Source organism: Lipotes vexillifer, unplaced genomic scaffold, assembly GCF_000442215.2.
Source record: "Lipotes vexillifer unplaced genomic scaffold, Lipotes_vexillifer_v1.1 scaffold916, whole genome shotgun sequence".
Classification (NCBI taxonomy): Eukaryota; Metazoa; Chordata; class Mammalia; order Artiodactyla; family Lipotidae; genus Lipotes; species Lipotes vexillifer.
The window spans coordinates 3,562,635-3,586,698 of NW_006798383.1; the positions used below are offsets into that span (position 1 = coordinate 3,562,635).

Genomic DNA, 24,064 nt, shown 5'->3' on the forward strand with positions numbered 1-24,064 from the left:
CCTCGGGCAGTGGCGGCTGGCCCTCCTCACCCGCTGCGGGCGCTGGGGTAAGGGCAGGCGGGGAGACGGGAGGCGGGGGCGGCATGGCTGCGGCTCCCTCGGCCTTGGCAGAGCCCGCGGTGCCTGCCGTTATCACAGGGACCCCCTCCATGCCGGGGGTAGGTACCAGGCGAGGCGAGACCGAGACCAGGTGGCTCGATAACGCGGGAGTTCCGCCCGCCTGCCTGAGCTGACAGTGCGCAGGCGTGAGAGGCCTGCAAGGCCCACTGGGAAATGTGGTTCACCACCCCGCACCTAAGCCGGGGCGTAGGCGGAGCCGCTCAGGTATATGGGGCGGGGCTTGCAGGCCGCATCTTAGAGGAATCTCACCCATTTTTTTTTCCTTTGAAAGGCTGTCGCTCTCTGCACTGCCTTCTGAAAACGACGGAATTGGTACCTTTTAGACAACAATATTCTGTTTGCACTGACTGATGCACAGAGCACTGAAATAGGGGCTATAACCATGCTGCATTACGAATAATAATGATTTCAATTTGAGTACCAATTATGCGTTTCTTCCATGCAAGATTATTTCCGTTAGGAAGTACTTAGTTTCTATTTTGAAATATGTAAGTTTATTTATTTGGAGGAATTAACGCTTGTATTGCCACAGGGTGGAAATTTAATCACAATTTGAAGGCCATCTATAATTTCCCATCACATAAAGGAAAGTCAATTATATTTAATTCAACAAACATTTATTAAGAGTCTGCTGTAGGGACTTCCCTGGTGACACAGTGGTTAAGAATCCGCCTGCCAATGCAGGAGACACGTGTTCGAGCCCTGGTCCGGGAAGATCCCAGATGCCACGGAGCAACTAAGCCCGTGCACCACAACTACTGAGCCTGCGCTCTAGAGCCCGCAAGCCACAAGTACTGAGCCCGCGTGCCACAACTACTGAAGCCTGCGCGCCTAGAGCCCGTGCTCTGCAACAAGAGAAGCCACCGCAATGAGAAGCCCGCGCACCACAACGAAGGGTAACCCTGGCTCGCCGCAATTAGAGGAAGCCCGCGCGCAGCAACGAAGACCCAACACAGCCAAAACTAAATTTAAAAAATAATTAATTAATTAAAAAACGAAAAAAAACCCTAAGAGTTACCATACAGGGAATTCCCTGGCTGTTCAGTGGTTAGGATTCCACGCTTCCACTGCAGGGGGCACAGGTTCAATCCCTGGCTGGGGAACTAAGATCTCGCATGCATGCCAAAAAATAAAGTTACCGTATAACCTAGCAATTCCACTCCTAGGTATATACTCGAGAGAAGTGAAAATATATGTCCCCACAACGCCTCTTACATGAATGTTCATAGCAGCATAATTTACAGTAGCAAAAAACATTCCTATATCGATCAAGATAATGGATAAATAAAATGTTACATATCCATTCAGTGGGATATTATTTAGCCACAAAATGAAATAAAGTACTGATACATGCTTCAGCATGGATGAACTTTGAAAACGTTATGCTAAGTGAAAGGAGTCAGTCATAAAGGACCACATATTGTATGGCTTTGTTTATATGAAATGTCCAGAAGAGGCAAATCCATAGAGACAGAAAATAGAGTAGTGATTGCCTATGGCTGACATGATGGGGGTAAATGGGGCGTGTATTTTTAATGGGTACAGGGTTTCTTCTGGGGGTGATGAAAAGCATGAAAATTTAATGTGATAATGGCTGCAAAAAAAATTGGATTGTATACTATAAATGTGTGAATTTTATGGTATGTGAATTACACTCAATAAAGATAGTTAAAAGTGAGAGTAAAATGGCAAATATGAAAATAGTACATTATGATTACATTAAACTTTTTCTTCAAAATTATGTTCAAAAAAGAGGTCATAAAAATTGTGTAATAGAAATAATTCCCGAATTAAAAAAAAGTCTTCACATAAGATGACACTGGACCAAAGAAACAGAGACTAAATAAGACTAAGCACAGTTTTTCTAACATGCTTTCGTGAACCCACAGATATATGTCTGGTACACATCATCATGTGTTAAGGAATGTTAGATAGCCCCTTCCTGTTCTTAAAAAATAAATAAAATAGTTAAAGGGGGTTTTGTGTGTGTGTGTGCTAATGAAATGAAATGTCTCCAACTGATAGTTCTGAGATCCAAATATTTTAAAGTGTATAAGGAAGAGTCTTGTCATTTGGGGTGGGCGTGTGGATACATTGGTAGACACAATGTTGGTTTAGCTTAATATAGATGCTCTGCAAGATACTTAGATACTCGGCAAGATAAAGCAACCCATGGCTTCCTGGTTGAGACTACTATCATAAGGACCCACTGAGGAAAGAAAAGGAGCCAGTTTGTGGTAAACCACTGCAAGATAGTTAAGTAAAGCAACAATCTCCTTAAGATCACTTTGGGTCCAGATAGGTAGAGAACACGTTAACCAACAGCTGAAAGTGAATACTTTTGCATATCCTGTATAAGTCACCCAAGCAGCAGTTTCTCGGGTTTGGGAGTTTGTTTTCACTTCATTTTCCCCTTGTAAGAAGATATGCTGTTGTTCCACTGGAAAATATTGGAATTCTGAGGAAAAACCTCTACCAGGTGGGAGTCAGAAAAGACTTGAAGAGCTGATAGCTTCCTTTCAGACATGGCTTTGGCAAGTCCTATAAATACTTGTAAATGACAGAAGAGCTTGCACTTTGAAGCATAGTGGTCCATGCCCTGCAGAATATTCAGGCAGGAGGGGACAAAGCATCAGTCAGCCACACACCCCAGTAAGGATGGGCTCCCACAGAAGAGCCAGGTCAGGGCTCCAGCATTGTAGGAGAAGTGGGTCATGCTTATCTCGCTCCATGAAGAACAGTGTATCTAGACAGAGAGAGAGACAGTTTGATGCCAGTACCAAGTCTGCAGGCCAGCAACATTGGCTTTGGATATAGGCACCTGCTGGGCATAGTAAACAGGACATGTTCTTTCATAAGTCAGGGCCTGTCACAGACCCAGGCACAGGAGCTGGAGAAGTGGGGAAATGGTCACTCCCTTATAAGATAAAAATGTGCTAGTCATTTAAATTTCCTCATGATGAGCGAGATCACCCCTTCTCTTTATTATGAAGGGCTGTGTTGGCATGGATGAAGATCAGTGGCTGCCTGATGTCTGCTGCCTGTTCCACAAGTCACACCATGTCCTATTAATAGACCAAGCAACACAATCTACAATAAACACAAGTTATTGAAAACATAGAGTATTTACTAGAGGAGGCAGCAATAGCACCTGGAAAGATGTTGAGGAAACCAAATAGTTGACCTGAGAGCATTAAATAGGAAACCAATACCCTAGAACAGAGATTGGCAAATTTTTTTTCTGGAAAGGTCCATATGTAATAAATATGTTTGGCTTTGTGAGCCATACAGTCTCTGTTGCAACCCCTCAACTCTGTGGCTGTAGCACAGAAGCAGCCATAGATAATATATAAACAAAGAATTCCGTGTGCCAATAAAACTTGATTTATAAAAACAGGCAGGCTTGGGAATTCCCTGGTAGTCCACTTGTTAGGACTCCATGCCCTTACCCTGGGGGTGTGGGTTCAATCCCTGATCAGGGAACTAAGGTCCCACAAGCTGCATGGTGCGGCCAAAAAAAAAAAAAAAAAAAGGCACGTTTGCTGACTCCTGCTGTAGAACAACTAACATCCTAGAATTAGGTGTGGACTCCCACACCAGCTGATAAGCTAACCTATGGAGAGAGAAGATATAATAGGAGTAAACCGTATGAAAATGGAGGTTGGGGGAAGTGCTGCCTAGGTAAAGTGGGTAGTAGATGAACGGGAGATGAGATTGGAGAGAGAGGCTTCAGCTTAGGCAGGAGCCTGGGGACCAAGGGAAAGAATTTGTATATTATTATAACTGGGGTGAGAAGGCACTGAAGGGTTATAGGCATGTAAAATTTTAAATAAAATTACATTTCAAAAAATCACTCTACCTACTGGGTGAAAAAGAGGGGATGTGGTAGGCTGAAACAAGACCCCCAGGAGGATATCCACATTGAATCCCTGGAACCTGTGAATGTTACCTATTTGAAAAAAGGATCTTTGCAGATGCAGTTAAAATCTTGAGATGAGGATCTAACCCTGGATTATCCAGGTGGGCCCTAAATACAATGACACATGTTCTCTTAAGGAAAGGCAGAGGGAGATTTGAGACAGACAGAGGAGGAAAACAAACAGACACACAGAGAAGGTAATGTGAAGACAGAGGTAGAGATTGGAGTAGTGTGGTCACATGTCAAGGAACACCAAGGAATGCCAGTAAATACCAGAAGCCAGACGAATCAGGTTTCAATTCACACCCCCCCACACACACAGAACCTCCAGAGGGAACGCGGCCTTGAAAACACCTTGATTTCAGATTTCTGGCATCCAGAACTGTGAGAGAATAAATTTCTGTTGTTTAAAGCCACCAAGTTTGAGATTTCAGTTTTATTGGCCATGCCGCGCAGCTTGTGGGATCTTAGTTCTCTGACCAGGGATCAAACACGGGGCCACGGCAGTGAGAGAGCCAGGTCCTAACCACTGGACCACCAGGGAATTCCCCTGTGATAATTTGTTATAGCAGCCTCAGGAAACTAATACAGAGAGTAACAAAAGAAGTAAAGAGATCCTTTAGGAGCCTCCTGCAATAATCCAGATGACAGTTGCTAATTAATGGTCTGGTCTAGGATGGCAGTGAAGAGGGAAATATGTTGCCAAAATAGAGATTTATTTCAAACTAGGACTTGGAGGAGATTGGATATGGATTAATGAGTAGTGGCTTGAGAAACCTGGATGATGGCAATGCCAATTACTGAGACAGGGAGGGAGCAAGTATGGAGTTCAGTTTTGGATACACTGGGTTTAAAATGCTGGATAATCATCAAGAGGAAATATAGAACAAAGTGTTAGAGATACAAGAGAGAGGTATGGGCTAGAGATAAAAATTGGATGGTCCTTGATATTTAAATCCCGTGGAAATCAGTGAGATAACGTAAGGGGAAAAACACAGAGAGTGAACAGGGTCCTGGATCTAGCCCTGAAGAACATCAATGTTTAAAAGCCAGATAGATCCAGCAATTACACTTGGGGGTATATACCCAAAATAACTGAAAGTAGGATCTCGAAGAGACTTTTGTACACCCATATTCGTAGCAGCGTTATTCACCAAAACCAAAAGGTGGGAGCAACCTAAGTGTCCTTTGATAGATGATGGATAAAGAAAATGTAGTATGTATATATACAATGGAGCATTATGCAGCCTCAAAAAGGAAGGAATGCTTTTTAAACATTGCTTCAATATGCTTCATGCTACAACATGGATAAACCCTGAGAACATTATGCTAAGTGAAATAGCTAGATGCAAAAGGACAAATATTATATGATTCCACTAATATGAGGTATCTAGAGTAGTCAAATTCCTAGACACAGGAAGTAGAAGGGTGGCTTCCAGGGGCTGGGGAGGAGGGACTAATGGGGAACTATTATTTAATTGTTACGGAGTTTCATTTTGGGAAGATGAAAAAAGTCATGGAGATGGTTGCACAGCAATATGAATGAACTAAATGCCACTGTACTGTACATTTAAAAATAGTTAAAATGGGGCTTCCCTGGTGGCGCAGTGGTTGAGAGTCCGCCTGCCGATGCAGGGGACACGGGTTCGTGCCCCGGTCCAGGAGGATCCCACATGCCGCGGAGCAGCTGGGCCCGTGAGCCATGGCCACTGAGCCTGCGCGTCCGGAGCCTGTGCTCCGCAACGGGAGAGGCCACAGCAGTGAGAGGCCCGCATACCGAAAAAAAAAAAAAAAAAGTTAAAATGGTAGATTTCATGTTATGCATATTACCACAATTTTTAAAAACGTAATACATTCTCACTGTGAAGAATTAAAACAACACAGAAGTGTATAAAGTAAAATACAGAAGTCTTTCCCCATGATCATCCTCTACATGGACTTTAACACACTTATGTTTATAGGGTACCTGGTATCACACTGTCATATTCTTCAGTGGACATCCTTGTATGTGCATATCAGATAATTATTTCCATAATTCTAGAGGTGGAATTGGTGGGTCAGAAGGTCGAAACATTTACATTTTGGTCACACATTGAAATGGACAAGTTTTTATTTTATTTTAAGCCAGGGTATACAATGAAAGGTAAGAGTGTAGTGAAAATAGGCCCTTTTATTGCTGGTGGCAGTTTAATTAGTACAACCTTAAAGAAAGCAATTTATTAACATTTATCAGGAGACTTGAAAATGCTCACACCTTTTACCTTATAGCAATTCCACTCGGGTGTCTCTACCCCAAGGAAATAAATAAATGGATACGTAATATTTAGCATTGTTTATAATAGCCAAAATTTGGGCATAACAAATATTCTTCAATAAGGGAATGATTAAATATGTCATGAAAAAAATTATGACTATCTCCTTGTTCAAATACTCCTCAGTCATTAAAAATGATGGTTATGAAGACTCTAATAACATGATTAAAATACGTATAATTACAATTGGGTAAGAAGAAATAGTAACAAAATGATATCAATGGTTATGTTAGAGTATTGGGATTAATATTTTTCTTTGTCATTCTTGCTGTCATTCTTGCTTTCTACTTTTGTAGAAAAAAATGATATTTGTTTAAAGATTAGAAAATAGATAGAAATTATCAAAGGAAAAGAAGCCCTAAGTAGAAACAAGTTTCTTCATGGAAATAGATATGTTGATGCTAAACTTCAAATGGAAAAACAAACATGCAAGAATAACCAGGAGAACACTAGGAATGGACAATCTCTACAAATATTAAACACATTATAAAACCTTTCTAATGAAAACATTGTGGGGAATTCCCTAGTGGTCCGTTGGTTAGGACTCTTTGCTTTCACTGCTAAGGGTTCGGGTTCAATCCCTGGTCAGGGAACTAAGATCCCACAAGCTGCGAGGTGCGGCCAAAAACAAACAAACAAACGAAAAACCCCACAAAAACATCATGTGTACTACTGTATGAATAACTAGATAAACCAGAAATAGAATAGAAAATCCAGAAATAGATGGCAGTACATATAGAACTTCAGTATATGATAAAAGTGGCATCTCAAATCACTGGGGCAAAGACAGATTTTTTCATAAAGGTCCTTAGGAAAATTGGTTAGCCCTTTTGCAAGGAAAGAGTTAAAATAGCAGGTCTGGTTGTGTATGCCTTCCTATCTTCCAGAGAACCTAGAACCACAATTGATCTTTCATAAACCTCTTGGAATATGCCCCTCAGAATGTTCTTTTATGTCAGTGATTGATGATTTGCTGTGTACACTTGGAGCAATGGACCATGCTGTCCCAGCTTGTCAGATTGCTTTGCACAAACATCAAGATTGATGATTTGCATACAACTGATTTCATTGCTGGGGTCCAGCCTGTTGCCATGGCTGGCTGTGTAGCAGGATACCCTCCCATATGACCAGCTGCCCTGCACAAAAGACTCAGATTCTAAAACACAAACAAGATTCCTTGGGTAGATATATACCACATATGCCTGTAGTTTGATGAGAGAGAGAGAGAGAGAGAGAGAGAGAGAGAGAGCATGTCCTGTGTAGTCCTGGATGGAAAAGATGCAGAAGCCTGAATTTGTTCTCTGGACTCTGGCAATATACATCTTTTTTCTGCTGCTTTTGTTCTGCACACTTTGCTGTCATAACCTTAGCCCTGAGTATAACCTGCAATTGAATCTTGTGTATATCTTTTGTGAATTGCCGAACTTGAAGAGGTTGTGGGACTCCTGAAACACTTTTGAAAAAGATAAGGTTAGATCCATACCTCACACCATATACAAGATTCAGTCTCAAATTGATTAGAGAGCTAATTGGAAACTATACAGGCTTTAGAGAAAAAACATGGGTGAGTTCCTCTTTAACTTGGATGAAAGAAAAGGATTTCTATCTAGATTTAAAATCCAGATGCGATAAAATAAAGATTGATAAGTATGACTTCATTTAACAAAAACTTCTGCATGGCTCCCAAAATATAAACAGTATCAAAAGACAACGGACAAACTGGGAGAAAATATTTGCAACACTTACTTGGATAAAGAACTAATATACCTAATAGATTTTTAAAAACTTAAAAATTAGAGAAAAAAAGATAAAACTTCATTCCCCAAAGTAATAAAAAAAACCCCAGCTCCCCAAATATAGAAAGGTGTTCAAACTCTCTAATAATAAGAGGAAACATAAATTAAAATGACACTGAGATTACTGGGTTCTGGTCAGGATATTAAGAACTTTATTTACTTTGTATTTCCACACTGAATACAGGTAAAAATTCTGGACAGAATACATGGAACAGCTATCTGAAGACTGTAGAATACAAATGTTAACAGGCAGGTTGGGGAAGGAAACCAGAACTCAAAGTACCACTGAACTATCACTGTGTTTCCCATTTTGTTTTTCCTCTGGTATCTCCTGGCCTGAACTCAAAAACTAGCTGAAACCCAGAACTGTGCACCAGGTGTGAACAGATAGAACTCTAAGAGAAATCCTCTGTTACAGTCTGTCAGGAAAGGAGGCCCCTGTAGGTCATAGAGAGTGAGGGGAATCCAAAGTTTCCTTTGTTTTTCCTTTCCCATTCTCTCCCGCACCAGTTCATAGGAAAATCCACAGTGGCAATGGAGGGGAAGACAGAGGAGGCCAGGCCAGCACCTAAAACTCTGAGAGAACTCAGATCCCAAGAGCAAGGGGCCACCCCCAGTGCTGTTTTCACTGTTTATCCTCTTGCTTGGCTCCAGGGCAGTTGCATTTGCAAGGAGTGTACAGAACAGCAAGGAAGCCAGAGAACCAGAAATGTAAGTGTTGGGGAGATCAAGGAGATCAATAAAATGGTACCATAGAGCTGTGTATGAACTTCTGGGCTCACCTTCAAGCAGCATATGTGAAACCGAGCAGGACCCTGTGGGGTTCCTGGGCAGAGAAGCCTTTCTGTGTCCCCCGTTCCTTGTTTGTAGGGAACAGACTACAGCCTCCATGACCTTCCCTGAGTCCCAAAGGGCAGATTCAAGCAGCTGCTAATCAGGGAAGGGAGGGGATGCAGAGACAAGGGAGGAACAGCCAAAAAACCTTGGGGCAGGGGCCTGGTTCCTCTTCAAGGGATACACATAACAGTATCTTTAAGCCCTTTATAGAACTGAAACCCCCAACAAATGGAAGATGTCAGCATTCTTCATTCCAGAGAAGACCACCTGGGGCCAGATTAAAGGAACCAGAGAAGCTCATCAAGAGATTACCTGAGACCAGATTAAAGGAGTGTAGGCCCTGCACACACCTTAATCTTATGAGCAACCTCACCCCTGAACTATTGTTATAAAACTCCTCCCAAATCCTCCTGGGTTGGGACACACAGATTTTGAGAGCAGGAGCTCACTGTGCCCCTCTTTGCCTGGCAAAGCAATAAAGCTATTCTTTTCTACTCCACCTGAAACTGTCTCTGAGATTTGATTTGGCACTGGTGCACAGAGGCCAAGCTTTTAGCATCACTCCTGGGCACAGAAGCCTTTCTGTGTCCCCTGTTTCTTGTTTGTAGGAAATAGGCTTCAGCCTGCATGACCTTCCCTGAGTTCCATAGGGCAGGTTCAAAACAGTTGCTAATCAGGGAAGGGAGAGGGGATGCAGAAACGAGGGAGGAGCAGTCAAGAAACAATAGTGCAACCTTGGGGCAGGGTCCTGGTTCTACCTCAAGGGACACACGAAGCAACATCTTTGAGCTCTTCTGCAGAACTAAAACCCCCAATAAATGGAAGATGTTAACAACTTGATGAAGCATTCTTCATTCCAGAGAGAAGGTCACAGTTTGCTAACCCTGAGAATCACAGAAGCTCATCAGAAGACCACCTGAGGTCAGATTAAAGGAATGCAGGCCCTGCACACACCCTGATCCCTATCAGCAACCCCTGCCCTTGAACCATTGCTATAAAACTCCTCACCAAATCCCCCCCAGGTTGGGACACAGTTTTTGAGGGCATGAGCCCACTGTGTCCCCCTTCACCTGGCAAAGTAATAAAGCTATTCTTTCCTACTTCACTCAAAATTCTGTCTCTGAGATTAAATTTGGCACTGGTGCACGGAGGCTGAGTTTTTGTCATCGTATGCATGGATCTGAATCTAATCAGTGTTCCACAGGTTTTGAGAACTAAGATACAAGGTATACCACTGCCCAGGAATTTCCTTAATTTGATAACGGGCATTTATAATAACCCTACAGTAAATATCATACTTAATAGTAAAAAATTAAGCATGTCCACTTTCACCTCACCACTCATATTCAACACCATATTGTAAATTCTAACCAGTGCAAGAAGGCAAGAAAAAGAAATAAACAGCATACAGATTGGAAAGAATATAATAAAAACTGTGACATAATAAGAAATATATATTTGGTTTCTATTCACTTCCCCCACTCACTTCCTGGCACATAACTCCTAAAACCTTTGGAATCTCTGAAATAATGGTCTTTTTGTATGCCAATAAGATGACTAATGGCTGAGGACTCCTGGATAGCTTCAGGATGGAGTGTCTAGTTCCCGAAAGAACCAATCATGTGATTAGAAGGTTGGAAATTTCAGCCTCACCATCCTGACTTCTGGGGAGGGGAGAGGGGCTGGAGGCTGAGTTAATCACTAATGGCCAATGATTTTATCAATCATATCTACATAATGAAGCCTCCATTAAAAATCCTAACTGAAGGCGTTCAGAGAGCTTCTGGGTTGCTGAACACATGGAAGTGCTTGTAGGGTGATATACCTGGATAGGGCATGGAAGCTCCATACTCCTTTCCCCATACATTGCCCTATGTATCTCTTCCATCTGGATGTTCCTGAGTTGTATCCTTTAATAATAAACTGGTAATCTAGTAAGTATACCATTTCTCTGAGTTCTGTGAGCTGTTCTAGCAAATTATCAAACAGGAGGAGAGGGTTATGGGGACCCCAGTTTATAGCAGGTTGGTAAGAAACATGGAAGGGCTATACCTATGACTGGCATTTGATGGTGGGTGGTGGGCAGATACCAACCTCAGATCGATAGTATCAGAACTGAACTGTAGGACACCAGCTAGTGTTAGACAATTGGTCAGTGTGGGAAACAACCCACACATCTTGTGTCACGTGTTGAGAATAGAGAAGAAAGTGTGTTTTCCCTTTTATTGTCCCTATTCACAGAGGACATGATTGTCACTAGAGAATACACACAATAAACTTCTACAACAATTAAGTGATTTAAGTAAGGTCATAGGGGACTTCCCTGTGTCCAGTGGTTAAGACTCCACACTGCCAATGCAATGGGCGTGGGTTTGATCCCTGACTGGGGAACTAAGATCCTACATGCAGCATGGTATGGCCAAAAAAAAAGTCACAGTATACCAGGTCAGCATGCCCAAATCACTATTATTCCTGTATACTAGCAATGAACATATTGCTATATGTTAGTAATTTGGTATTTTGTTATGCCACCCCTGGGAAACCAATACACAAGGGTAAAAAAGATAAACTGTGGTACATCCATACAATGGAATATTATTTAACAATAAAAAGAAATGAAACATGAAATAACATGCATGAATCTCAAAGGCATTATGCTGAGTGAAAGAAGCTGGTATCAAGAAGCTACACGGCGGCTTCTCTGGTGGCGGAGTGGCTGAGAGTCCGCCTGCTGATGCAGGGGACGCGGGTTCGTGCCCCAGTCCAGGAAGATCACACATGCCGCGGAGCGGTTGGACCCGTGAGCCGTGGCCGCTGAGCCTGCGCATCCGGAGCCTGTGCTCCACAACGGGAGAGGCCACAACAGTGAGAGGCCCGCGTACCGCAAAAAAACAAAAAACAAAAAACAAAAAACTGTTGTGGAGTGATTTCCAGGAAACACTGTTAAATGAAAAAAGCAAACTACAAAAGAGTATGTATAGCATACCACCTTTTGTTCAAGAAAGGAGAGAGAAGGAAATACACATCTATCTGCATATATGAGCAACAATTTACATAAGAATGATAAGCCAGTTACAATTTAAGATTTGCATAACCGGGACTTCCCTGGTGATCTAGTGGTAAAGAATCCGCCTTCCAGTGCAGGAGATGTGGGTTCGATCCGTGGTCGGGGAACTAAGATCCCACATACCTCGGGGCAACTAAGCCCGGGAGCCTCAACTAGAGAAGAGAAAACCTGTAAGTCACAACTAGAGAGAAGTCCACGTGCCTCAATGAAAGATCCCACACGCTGCAATGAAGACCCAACACAGCCAAATAAATAAATAAATATTAAAAAATGATTTGCATAACCACCATCACACTCAGGCTATGATTGGAAGCTCTTGGTTTGGTAAGAGTGGGGTGGAAAGGATAGAGGGAGTGGACATAACACTTCTCTATATATACCTTTTCACATAGTCCTTTCACAGCAAAAAAAAAAAAAGAAAGAAAGAAAGAAATCAACAAGGATGGGGGAAACTTTTAAAATTGAATACAAAGAGAAAGAAATGAACCAAAGCATATTTCAAACGAAAAAATAACCACTGTGAATGGTTATCAAATTACTTTTGAGTACAGGATTTGGACTATATGCCTTCAGGCTGAAGACAAAAAAGCACAGAAAGTCCTCACATTTGCCCCGTTCTGATATCCATGAATTTCAATTACCATATTTTAGTCAAATAACACCAGCCCCCTGATAACAAGGTTCAAATTTCAAGTTACCATAGTATAAGAACCATGAGTAATTGTATAAGCTTTGCTATACAATTCTTCAGTCCACAAATTTCTAAGTAAACAACAGAGGCACACTGTGATCAGTGACCATCACCTCACTACTTTTAAAGTTGGCTGGTCATTGGTCACTGCACTTTTGTTATCAGCTGTAGTTGTCTTGTCTCCTTGTCTGCCAGTGATAAACTAACTTGACAGTTTACAAAACTGGATAATTGAAAGAAGGAATTGGCCAACAAAGATGAAAGTACAGCAAAAAAGGAAAAGTGATAAAGCTAGAAGGGAAATTCCCATAAATGGAGTTAGTGAATGCAAACTTATGGACAGAAAAGAGGAATATAGTTGTGATGAAAAGGGTGATATCCCAGAGGAAGTGACACCAGGAAAAAATTTTACACTAAAGGAACTCTCAGAGATATTTTACATCGAAAGATAAAATGTTGGAAGCTGACCTGTGAGTCTTTCAAGCCCAACTTGGCCGCTAGCTTCTTGCAGTCGGGCTTGCTGATGTACTTCTGCTTCTGGAACATCTTCTCCAGCACCCTGCACTGCACGTTGGAGAACACGGCTAGACGCAGCATTCCCCTACGAGGCTTGCCACGGGAGGCCAGTGGCCAGGAGAAGGTCCCCGGGATGGGCACGACGCTGGAGGACACTGCTGAGGCCAGGGGTGCGAGGACTGCTCTTGCTAGGATCTACCTTTGGCAGATCTTTTGTGTGTTTTGACCAACCATCCATCCATGTCAGGTTCCTCGCTCTCTATCACCCGGCATCCTCCTAGCCTCAGGGTACCTATGGTCCTAGGCAGACACTGCAGCCCCAGGTCTGCTTCGACCTTTCTGTCAGCTCTAGCAGCTACTGTCTTGTTCTTGTTCCGAAAAGAAGAATCTGGATTGGCACAGCTCAGTTTTGCTAACAAGTTTTTTAAGCATAAGTCACAGCTTACCGAACAGGATGCTCTCCAGTCCAAGGCCACCTCAGTTCACCTCAGCTGAGGCATAGAGCGGTGTGAGAAACACATGGTGCAGAACACAGCTCTTTAGAGCAGTGAGGCCTGTAGCTCTTGCTGGGCTCGCCTGCATTCAGTTCTAACCTAGGTTGTGTCTAGGACTGCTCCACGTTTATTGTCTTCTTAGCCAACAAGAATAAATGCTAGGGGACTTCCCTGGTGGCGCAGTGGTTAAGAATTTGTCTGCCAATGCAGGGGATACAGGTTCGAGCCCTGGTCCCGGAAGATCCCACCTGCCGCGGAGCAACTAAGCCCGTGCGCCACTACTGAGCCTGTGCTCTGGAGCCCGCGAGCCACAACTACTGAGCCCATGCGCTGCAACTACGGAACCCACGCGCCTAGAGCCCGTGCTCCGCAACAAGAGAAGCCACCACAATGAGAAACCCATGCACCGCAATGAAGAGTAGCCCCCACTCTCTGCAACTAGAGAAAGCCTGCACGCAGCAACGAAGACCCAACGCAGCCAAATAAATTAATTAATTTAAAAAAAGAATAAATGCTAGCCTCCTTAGCCACGCATTCAAGGCTGCACCCTCTTAAATGTGCCCACTTTGCTGATCATGCCTCCCACTCTCACCCTCTTTGCCAGACTCACTGAACTGTTTACTGCAAAACCCACCATAGATATTTCCGCCTCCAGGCCTTGGTCACGCTGTGCCTACCTTCCCTCCCCCACCCCTGCCATCCTTCAAAGGCCAGCTGAAGTTATTCTTCCTTTATACCGATAACAGCTACTCTGTTGAACATCTGCCATGAACCAGGTATTCTCCCAGATACTTTACATACATAACCTAATTTAATCCTTTCTACTTACCTTTCAAAGTAGGTATTATTATTCCCATTCTACAGGTAGGCAAAAGGAGGCTTGGAGAAGTTAAAGTACTTACCCAAATTCATGCAGGGAGTAAATGTCAAAGTTGGAATTCTGGCCCCAGAGTCTGATGCAGAGTCTATACTTTTTCTTAAACCATGCTTAGTCGTGAAGAATTTCCTGATGAGTTGAAACCCCAGTTTTCTTGCCCTTTTTTGAATAGTACTTGATTTCTATTCTGCATGACTGATTTGACATTTATTTTCTTGTTTGTTTTTTTTGCGGTACGCGGGCCTCTCACTATTGTGGCCTCTCCCGTTGTGGAGCACAGGCTCCGGACGCACAGGCTCAGTGGCCATGGCTCGCGGGCCCAGCCGCTCCGCGGCATGTGGGATCTTCCTGGACCGGGGCATGAACCTGCGTCCCCTGCATCAGCAGGCGGACTCTCAACCACTGCGCCACCAGGGAAGCCCCTGATTTGACATTTAATAAATGACTACTTATGATTAAAAAAAAAAAGTTGGAAGCTGATCCAAACTTCGAAAGGAGAATAACAATTTGCTAAGGCATAGAAAAGATACTCTGTATTGTAAGTAATATGAGAGAAGGCAAACATTATTCAAGTTAAAGTTTTTTTAAAAATATTTATTTATTTATTTATTTATTTTTTGCCATGGCCTGCGGGATGATAGTTCCCAGACCAGGGATTGAACCTGTGCCCTTGGCAGTGAAAGCATGAAGTCCTAACCACTGGATTGCCAGGGAATTCCCTCATACTAAAGTTTATTTGTCTTGTCTTGCTTTTAAATAAAGAAATAAAGCACTTTAATTTTCAATATTTCTAAAGTTTTCAGTGACAGTGTACTAAGTGACTAATAGTTTTATCCGGTTTTCCATTTCTCCATACACTTATAGCCAACAGTAAGAGTGTTTAATATTTTGATGAAATTTTTAAGGGTAATGGAACAATTGTAATGTTTCTCATGGATTATTAAGATCAATTTGCATGGTTTCAACATGCATACTTATTTTTGTGTTCCCACACTACTGTGCAAAGTGGGAATTGACAGTATTCTAAAATTATTGAACTCTAATTAGTAGACTGAGCAAATAAGCAAATATATTGTGAAGGCTGAAAGACAGATTTCTCACTATTGGAAAAAAAAGTGTTAAAAATAAGGAAAAGTGAACATAAATAGAATAAACCTTACTTTGTTGTATTGGAATTGGAGATATTCAAGGTGAACTCAGGGATATATAGATATAAATGAATATAGATATGTGTATGCGTATATGTACATGCATATGTGTATTTCTCAGCTTTGTCAACTGAGAGGGCCTAGAAGCAGTGACACACCTAGCACCCTGTTCGTGGTTTCTAATACCACTAAAAGGAACCAAGTTTCCTTGGAGAAATGGCTGATTCCAGCTCTGGAGCAGGGAAAATACAAAGGGAACCTAGAACCTCTTATTGTGCTAAAAAGTAAGATGGGCTATGTCAAAAGAACAAAGGAGCCAGTTCGAAGGAGTTTTTAATGGTTAAATCTTGAATAAATTGAACACCAAAATAAAAAAGATGATAGTAACAGATGATAATGTATTGAATATACTAAGAATCTATCAGTCCACATTGATATAACTAAATAAATAAATGGCAGAAGAGAAAGCTCTTTCTTATATTAGAAAGCCAACTGATAAATGTAAAAGGAGGGATTTCCCTGGCAGTCCAATGGTTAAGACTCCGAGCTTCCAATGCAGGGGGTGTGGGTTCCATCCCTGGTCAGGGAACTAAGATCCCATATGCCGAGTAGCACAGTGCTGCCAAAAAAAAAAAAAAAAAAGAAAAAGGAATGATGGAACTAGAAAATCACCATTTGGTAACCATCATATTAATAATTTATGTAGGCAAGAATCATCAATGGATGCCGAAACTAGTGAGTGAAAGTTTGAGAGATAACAGGATATTTACAGTTTCAAGATGGAACTAGAAAATCACCATTTGGTAACCATCATATTAATAATTTATGTAGGCAAGAATCATCAATGGATGCCGAAACTAGTGAGTGAAAGTTTGAGAGATAACAGGATATTTACAGTTTCAAAGTATCTCCCTATAACATGCTTACAGTGGAGAAACCTGGCAGTCACCACTTTAACCAAATTATTAAAGTTAACATTGACAGTAATGGCAGTAATCCACAGCACGTACTTCCTGATGTGACGCACTACAACTCAGCATGACTTCTATAATATTCCTGCCAAAGATGCATAACCTGAATCTATCCATAAGGAAACATAAGACAAACTCTAACCAAAGATCAGTCTACAAATTAACTGGCCCATAGTCTTAAAAAATGTCAAACTTTTGAAATATAACCAGATTCAAATTAAAGGAGGCTATAGAGATATGACAACTGCATGTAATCAATTATCTTGGATTTTCTTTTGCTATAAAGGATGTTATTTGGACAACTGGAAAAATCAAAATAAGGTGTATAGACAATTACTGAGACAGTAGTGTTGAATCAATGTTTATTTATTAACTTTGGTAACTGTCCTGTGGTCATGTAAGAGAATGCCTTGTTTTGCGCAAATGCACACTGAAGTATTGATATTTAAAGGGCAAAGGGACATCATGTCTACAACTTTTTGTGTATATATATATATATATTTTTTCCTGAACTACGAAGAGTAAATTGAATTAAACCGAACCACTGAGAGTAAGTCTGAACTCTATATCTATATAGAGACCTATCCATCTGTCTATCTTATCTATTGAAGGATAAAATATAGGTAGGAAATGTTAACATTTGAGGAATGTGGGTGAAGGGTAATTGGAAATTCTTTGTACTACTTTTGCAACTTTCCTATAAATCTGAAATTGTTAATTTTAAAAGTTTTAAAAATAAATTAAATCTGGAAAAAAAAATTAAAGTGAGGTAGAAGAGAAGGCAGTGGCAAGGGAAAAGTCAAGGAGTGGTCAGAAGAAGGAGGAAAACATGGAAAGGCTTGGGTTCCAAAATCCAAAGGAAAAGATAGTTTCAAGAACGTGTGAGTGAGTGGTCCCTGGATTTGTCTTTAAGTATGGTCGTTCCTCAGAATTCTATTCTAGATCTTCATTTCTTGCCCTATACACTATCTGGGATAATCTTATTCACTCATATGACTTCAATTACCACCTATATGCTAATTTCCAAATCTCTCTCTCTTGTCCAGATGTTTTTTCCTTACCCCTAAACCATATGTGTTTCTGTCTGCTGGCTAGCTCCCTTGTACACTTCCAGGGATCTCAAACTCAGCAAGTCAAAAATCAAATTTATAATCTTCCTCCCCATCTGGGTTCAATTCTCAGGGAATTATATTTCCATCCTCTCAGACACCCAAGCCAGATACCTGGATGTCTGCCAAATCCAGTCTTTGCCCTCATCCCCCAAATCCAACTGTGAAGTCCTGTGTTTCCAAAACCGATGTATTTTATGAATTTATTCACATCTCCTCCAATATTAATACTGCTAATAATAATTAGTCTGGTCTGGGGTTTTCAAACTGCACATCAATCTAAAATTAATTAAACTAAAATAAATTTAATGAGTCACACTGAACATTTTATTTAAAGAATATCAAATATCAGAGTGCATTTCATGTAATAATTACACATATTATTGTTACAACTTCTGCCTCACTTATAATAAATATCCACATACATATGTGAGTCCTGGGTTCTGATGTTAAATATATTTCTTACTGTGAATCATGGCCAAAAATGCTTGAAAGCTACTGGTCTAGATCAGTGCTGTCCAACAGAAATATAAGGTGAGCCACATATGTAAAGAAAAATTTCCATAAGCCACATGAAAAAAATAAAAATAGGAAATTAATTTTAATAAAATATTTAACTCATATCAAAAATAATATCCTTTTAATATGTTATCAATATAAAAATTATTGAGCCATTTTACATTCTTTTTATACTAAGTCTTTGAAATCCAGGACGTATTTCACACTTTCTGAACATCTCAGCTCAGACTAGCCACATTCAGTGGCAGGGGTCAAGAGCCACACTGGTGGCTCCTGTAGTAGGTAGTGCAGGTCAGGTTTTGCAACTACCTACCTTAGGCGGCAAACTCTAAACCCACTCTTAGCAGTGTGAACTTAAACTTAGGAACTAAACAAGACTGTAAACTCATACCAGTGGCTGGATCCCCCATCATATCCAACCCTAGAGATGGCACAGAAATTGAGAGATCTGTAAGAACTGTGAAAACCCTGAGGATATGTGTGTGTGCACATGTGTGCATGTATGTTGACAAACGGAGTGATGGGGCCAATGACATCACAGGTTTTCTTGTTTTTGGTGCATCCTTCACCTTTTCCCAATGCCGGGCTTCAGCCTCTCCCTATGGGTATACATATCAGTCAAGGTAGCTGATACCTTCTGGGAAATACAAATTCATGTAGAAAAGTAATGAGATGTAGAAGGAGGTGCACTTCCTAGGAAAGTAAGAAACTGGACAACCTAGAATAGATGAAACCGATTAAATGCATCATACGGAAAGATAACTTAAATAAAATAGTAAATATCCTCAAAGTGAAAAGAGTTCATATTGGTTACATCAGGGTTTCTCAACCTGGGCACCCTTGACATTTTGGGCTAGGTAATTCTTTGTTGTGGTGGGGTGGGGCTGTCCTGTACATTATGGGATGTTTAGCAGCAGCTCTGGCTTCTACCCACTAGATGCCAGTAGCACTACCCCAAGTTGTGACAACCCAAAGTGTCCAGACATTGCTGAATGTTCTGGCGGTGGGGGAAACAAAGTCACCCAACTGGATTACATGAAGCAGGAACAAGAAATCATGAAGAACCAATTCAAAATACTGTGAAAAATATAATGGTTGAAGTAAATAACTCAATAAATGGGTTATGTAGCAATATGGATCTAGGCTAAGAATGAATTATCGCATTGAAAAATCAGGTATAGGAAGTCTTCTAGAAGGTATTAGGAAGGGGTAAACATGAAAATATGAAAGTTAACAAACCTGGAGGATAGAAGTATCAATATCTACATCATAAAGAGTATAAGAAGGGGAAAAATAGAGGGGAGGAAATATTTGTAGATACAATGTTTGCTAAATTCCCAGAACTAAAAAAAAAAAATTCTCAGATTGAATGGGTACATAAAGGGCCAATCAGGAGAGACAGGAAAAATCTAATCCTAGATACATTAGAGTGAAATGAAAGAACATCAAAGAGGAAGAGCAACATCCAGAGAGAAAGAGCAGCTTTCCTATGAAGGAACAAGATAGAGACTGACACTAGACTTCTTAAAGCATTCTAAGGAGAGTATGAGAAAGGATGTAGGGATCAGGAAGGAAGGGGAAAAGAGAAACACAAATTAAAAGTGGGCTTTGCAATCATTCAATAAACTTATCTCTACTGCGGTGTAACAGAAAAACCACTCAGCTTGGTGTAAGAAATCTTGGCTGAAGTCCCAACCCAGACTCTTTGGCACTTAAGACACAAAGCCAGATAAAAAGTTAGACTCCACGGAAGGAAACAGGGTGGCTGTACTTTTGTAGTCCCAGTATTTGGGCTTCAGCTGTACAGATGGATCCAGTTCCTAGGACCTGATTCACGAGACTGATGTATGCATCAAGATGTTAATTTACTATTCATAATGGGTAAAACATCTTTCCAGGGAATTATAAATACACCTGGGCTTGTTATTCATGGCATTTCTCATCTAAGTTCTCAATTAATTACCAATTAGTTACGTATCAATTAGTGAATACCGAGTCAGAAAAATTAGTTGAATGATCGTGAGGAAAAGGATTAATTTCCCCATCTCTTTAGTGTTATCATCCGATTTCAGTTTTTCTCTTGGCCACTGATGATTAAATGCTAACCAATTCTTGCTCATCTCCCCGCCACTCTCCACTCCCTGCCCCTCCCCATGTTTCACAATCTTAAATTATGTCAAATTAGATTAGTTTTATATTTCAGTCTTGAGATAACCATGAACATCATGATTGGATTTTCTTATCAAATATTTGCAGGACAACTCTTTAGGTTGGTTAAGTAAAAATAACCAAGTTATTACGTGTTAGGTATCATATATACATTATCTCACTTAATTACGTGTTAGGTATCATATATACATTATCTCATTTAATCCTCACACAACTCTATGAGGTAGATATTATTATTGTCCCTATTTTAGAAGTTGGGCAACTGGGGTAGGATAAGTTAAGTAACTTGCTCCAGGTCATTCAGCTAGTAAGCAGGGTCAAAGGAAGCCAGTAAGACCTCAAAACCAACAACCCGAATAACTGCTAGATTTTCCCCGTGTCCTAGGCTCACTTTTCTTGTCTTCACCTATCTCACGGCGTTGTGAGATTCAAACGAGATAAAATTTGCAGCAGGTTTTTAAACCTATGAAGCATATTGCAAAATGGCACATACTATTTTAAAATATACAATTAAAACACAGTCTATTTGTAATAATGGGTAACCTAGCACGAATACAGAACATATACATTTCACAATCACAAAATTCAGGTCCTTAAAAACTTTTTATTGAAATATAACATACATGCTGTAAAGTTCACAAAACGTAAGCGTGCAGCTCAATTAATTTTTACAAAGCATAAATTGAAAAAAAACAAGTAACCGCCACCCAGATCAAAACATAAAACTTTACCAGTATCTCAGAAGCCTCCCTCTGGTAAATAGTATATGCTTTTAAATTAAAGACCTGGATTCGAATCTTGATCTGGCATTTTGTCTTTAGGTCTTGGTTGCGTCATCTGTACGTGAAGATAATAGTACCTTAAAAAACTGTTGAATTAAAGGTCACAAAATGTAAAATGTCTATCGCAGTGCCTGAATATATCTGGTCTGTAATAAACGTAATTATTATCGGGCAAAAGCACGAGGCGGTCCCCAAATCTCACTTCCTGTCTTTTTGTCACTCACTTTTGAAAGTTGCTCTTGCTCCTATTCCTTTTTCTCCTCCTTTCTCGCCCCTCCTACTGCCGTAAATGGCCCTCCAGAGCTGTCGTAAAATGCTCCTCCCCGCCCTCCATGTGGCGAAAACGCAATCACGCTTGACGGCGCAAGGTGGCTCAGCCGCAAGATGGCGGCGCTGGCGGAGGAGCAGACGGAGGTGGCGGTCAAGTTAGAGCCTGAGGGACCGCCGACGCTGCTACCTCCGCAGACGGGGGACAGCGCTGGCGAGGGTGGCGGCGGCACAACCAACAATGGCCCCAACGGCGGCGGTGGGAACGTTGCGGCGTCGTCGTCGGCCGGCGGGGATGGTGGGACCCCCAAACCCTCGGTGGCTGTCTCCGCCGTTGCCCCGGCGGTGGCGGCCCCGGTGCCCGCCGCTGCTCCGGAGGCCGGCGCTCCGCACGACCGACAGACTCTGCTGGCCGTGCTGCAGTTTCTACGGCAGAGCAACCTCCGCGAGGCCGAAGAGGCGCTGCGCCGTGAGGCCCGGCTGCTGGAGGAGGCAGTGGCGGGCTCCGGAGCCCCGGGAGAGGCGGACGGCGCCGGCGCTGAGACGGCTAGCGCGCTTCTTAGTCGGGTCACCGCCTCGGCCCCCGGCCCTGCGGCCCCCGACCCTCCGGTCAGCGGTGCTTCGGGGTCCGCTGCCGTCTCGGGCTTAGCGACAGGTCCTGCGGCTCAGGGGAAAGGTGAGCCGCGGGGTCCCGGGGAGGCAGGGCCGGCACGAAGGGGAGCTAGCCGGGAAGGCAGAGGCTGGCAGGCCTGCACCTCTGCGGGCTTGTTTTGAATTTCCTGGGCCCGCCTCTAGGGCCACATGCCCGCCCCTTTCCCTGGTGCGCCGGCTGCGCAGTCAAACCCTCTTCCGAGCTGTCAGTTCCAGCGAGAGGCTGTGGAGAGCTGTTGAGCTGAGGGGTGTATGGGGACGGTGGGCGCGGAGAGGCGGGGACTTTCAGGCTTTTGGTCCCTTTCCTCTCATTTGGGCTCTTGAGCCTTGGGCAGGGATACACTAACACTAGCAATATTTGTACAGTTTTGTACCAGCGTACTTTTACTATAAATACTTTGTTATGTATCTTACTTTTCTCAGTTCCACTGTGAGGTAGACAGTACCTCTATTTTAAAGATGAGAAAACAGACTGAGAAAGGCCAAGGGACTTGCTTTGGACCACACAGCCAGGGAATGATAAATATAGTGTAGCCAGTCTTTCTCAAAATATAGGCTAACTAACATTGGTTTTAAATCTTTTAGAGGAATGCAGATTCTTGGGCGTCACTTCAGACTTAGTGAATCAGACCCTGTGCAGGTGGAGTCCGGGAATCTGCATTTTAAAATAAATGCTTCCAAGGGGTACTGATGTAGGGCAAAGTTTGAGAATCATTCACTTAGGAACAGGCGTTGGGCAGACCTGAGTTCAGTTTCTGTCTCTGTTGCTTTTACTTGTGTGATGCTGATTGTTATTCTTCCAATAAAACTCTTGAGAGTTTTTTTTTTTCCCCCTCTATTAAATGGGTTATTGTGAGATTTAGATATAATATATGTAAAATATCTGGCACTGATAAGTTTATGCCTAGGTATCCATCCCTGACCCCTGAGGCTTCCCCACTCCCCTTTTGTGTTTATGAGACCTGATCTTTGCAGCGTTGCCAGAAGTGAAGTATGAATATGTAGCATTGTAACCCATAAGTAGAAATGTATGCAAATGTGATTGAGAGGAATCTTTTTTGAATGCTGAATTTTGTGAATGAACTATAAGATGGATGAATTATGTTGTTAGTTATTTTGCTGTAATCTCTCATCTCTTCAGAAACTTGACCTATTTTTTAGATTGTAACTCAGAAACCAGTAGGGAGGAAAAGAGGCCATCAGAGTAAACTTCTAAAGGACTTCTCTAAAATTTGTGCAGTAAAGAGCATAACAGTACTATAATTGCAACTTAAAAATTTCCAACAAACTCTGATTCGATTGACAGATGTATCATTGTTTGGCATTGAAATATTACAAATAAATGCTCATGCTTTTTGCCTTGAAATGATGGTTATGGAAATTGTTTTAAGCATATAAAATAGGTTTGTCTTTTGGAAATATAAATAAGGCAAGTCCTTCCCATCATTAACATGCTTATATTTTATAGGGAGTGATAGATGTACATATATGAAGGTAACAGGATAGGATGTGTTGCTGGACAGTTACAAAATATTTAGGTAGTTCAGAGAGCTGGAAATGTTACTCCAGGGCATAGCTTGGTGGTGGTGGGTGCCATTTGCACTGAGCCTTGAGAGAAGATTAAGATAGTTGTTTGATTTGCACATACCATGTTTTATAAAATTTGTCTTTAAAATAAGGTACCTCTAGGAAAAATATTGAATCTTTCTGTTATTGATTTGAAAATTTTATTTTAAGATATGGACAAACCGAAGGAATTTTGGATGGGTGACTGAAACAAAGTGAATCCCATTAAAAGATTATGTGATTGAGTTGGGGA

General features: G+C 41.7%; 2 protein-coding genes across 4 annotated transcripts in view; one reads left to right on the forward strand and one right to left on the reverse strand.

Moving 5' to 3' along the window:
• PCGF6 (polycomb group ring finger 6) overlaps positions 1–151 on the reverse strand; it is a 28,380-nt gene extending 28,229 nt beyond the window's left edge. For both annotated transcript variants that reach the window (XM_007470426.1, XM_007470425.1), the window contains exon 1: positions 21–151. In XM_007470426.1, the coding sequence (XP_007470488.1) occupies positions 21–151 (131 nt within the window). The remainder of the gene's footprint in view (positions 1–20) is intronic.
• A 21,529-nt stretch (positions 152–21,680) lies between these two features.
• TAF5 (TATA-box binding protein associated factor 5) overlaps positions 21,681–24,064 on the forward strand; it is a 14,159-nt gene continuing 11,775 nt past the window's right edge. Inside the window, exon 1 of one of the 2 annotated variants that reach the window (XM_007470429.1) lies at positions 21,681–22,270. In XM_007470429.1, coding sequence (XP_007470491.1) covers positions 21,712–22,270 — 559 coding nt within the window. In that variant the 5' untranslated portion in view covers positions 21,681–21,711. The remainder of the gene's footprint in view (positions 22,271–24,064) is intronic. The other variant, XM_007470430.1, reaches the window with a different exon arrangement.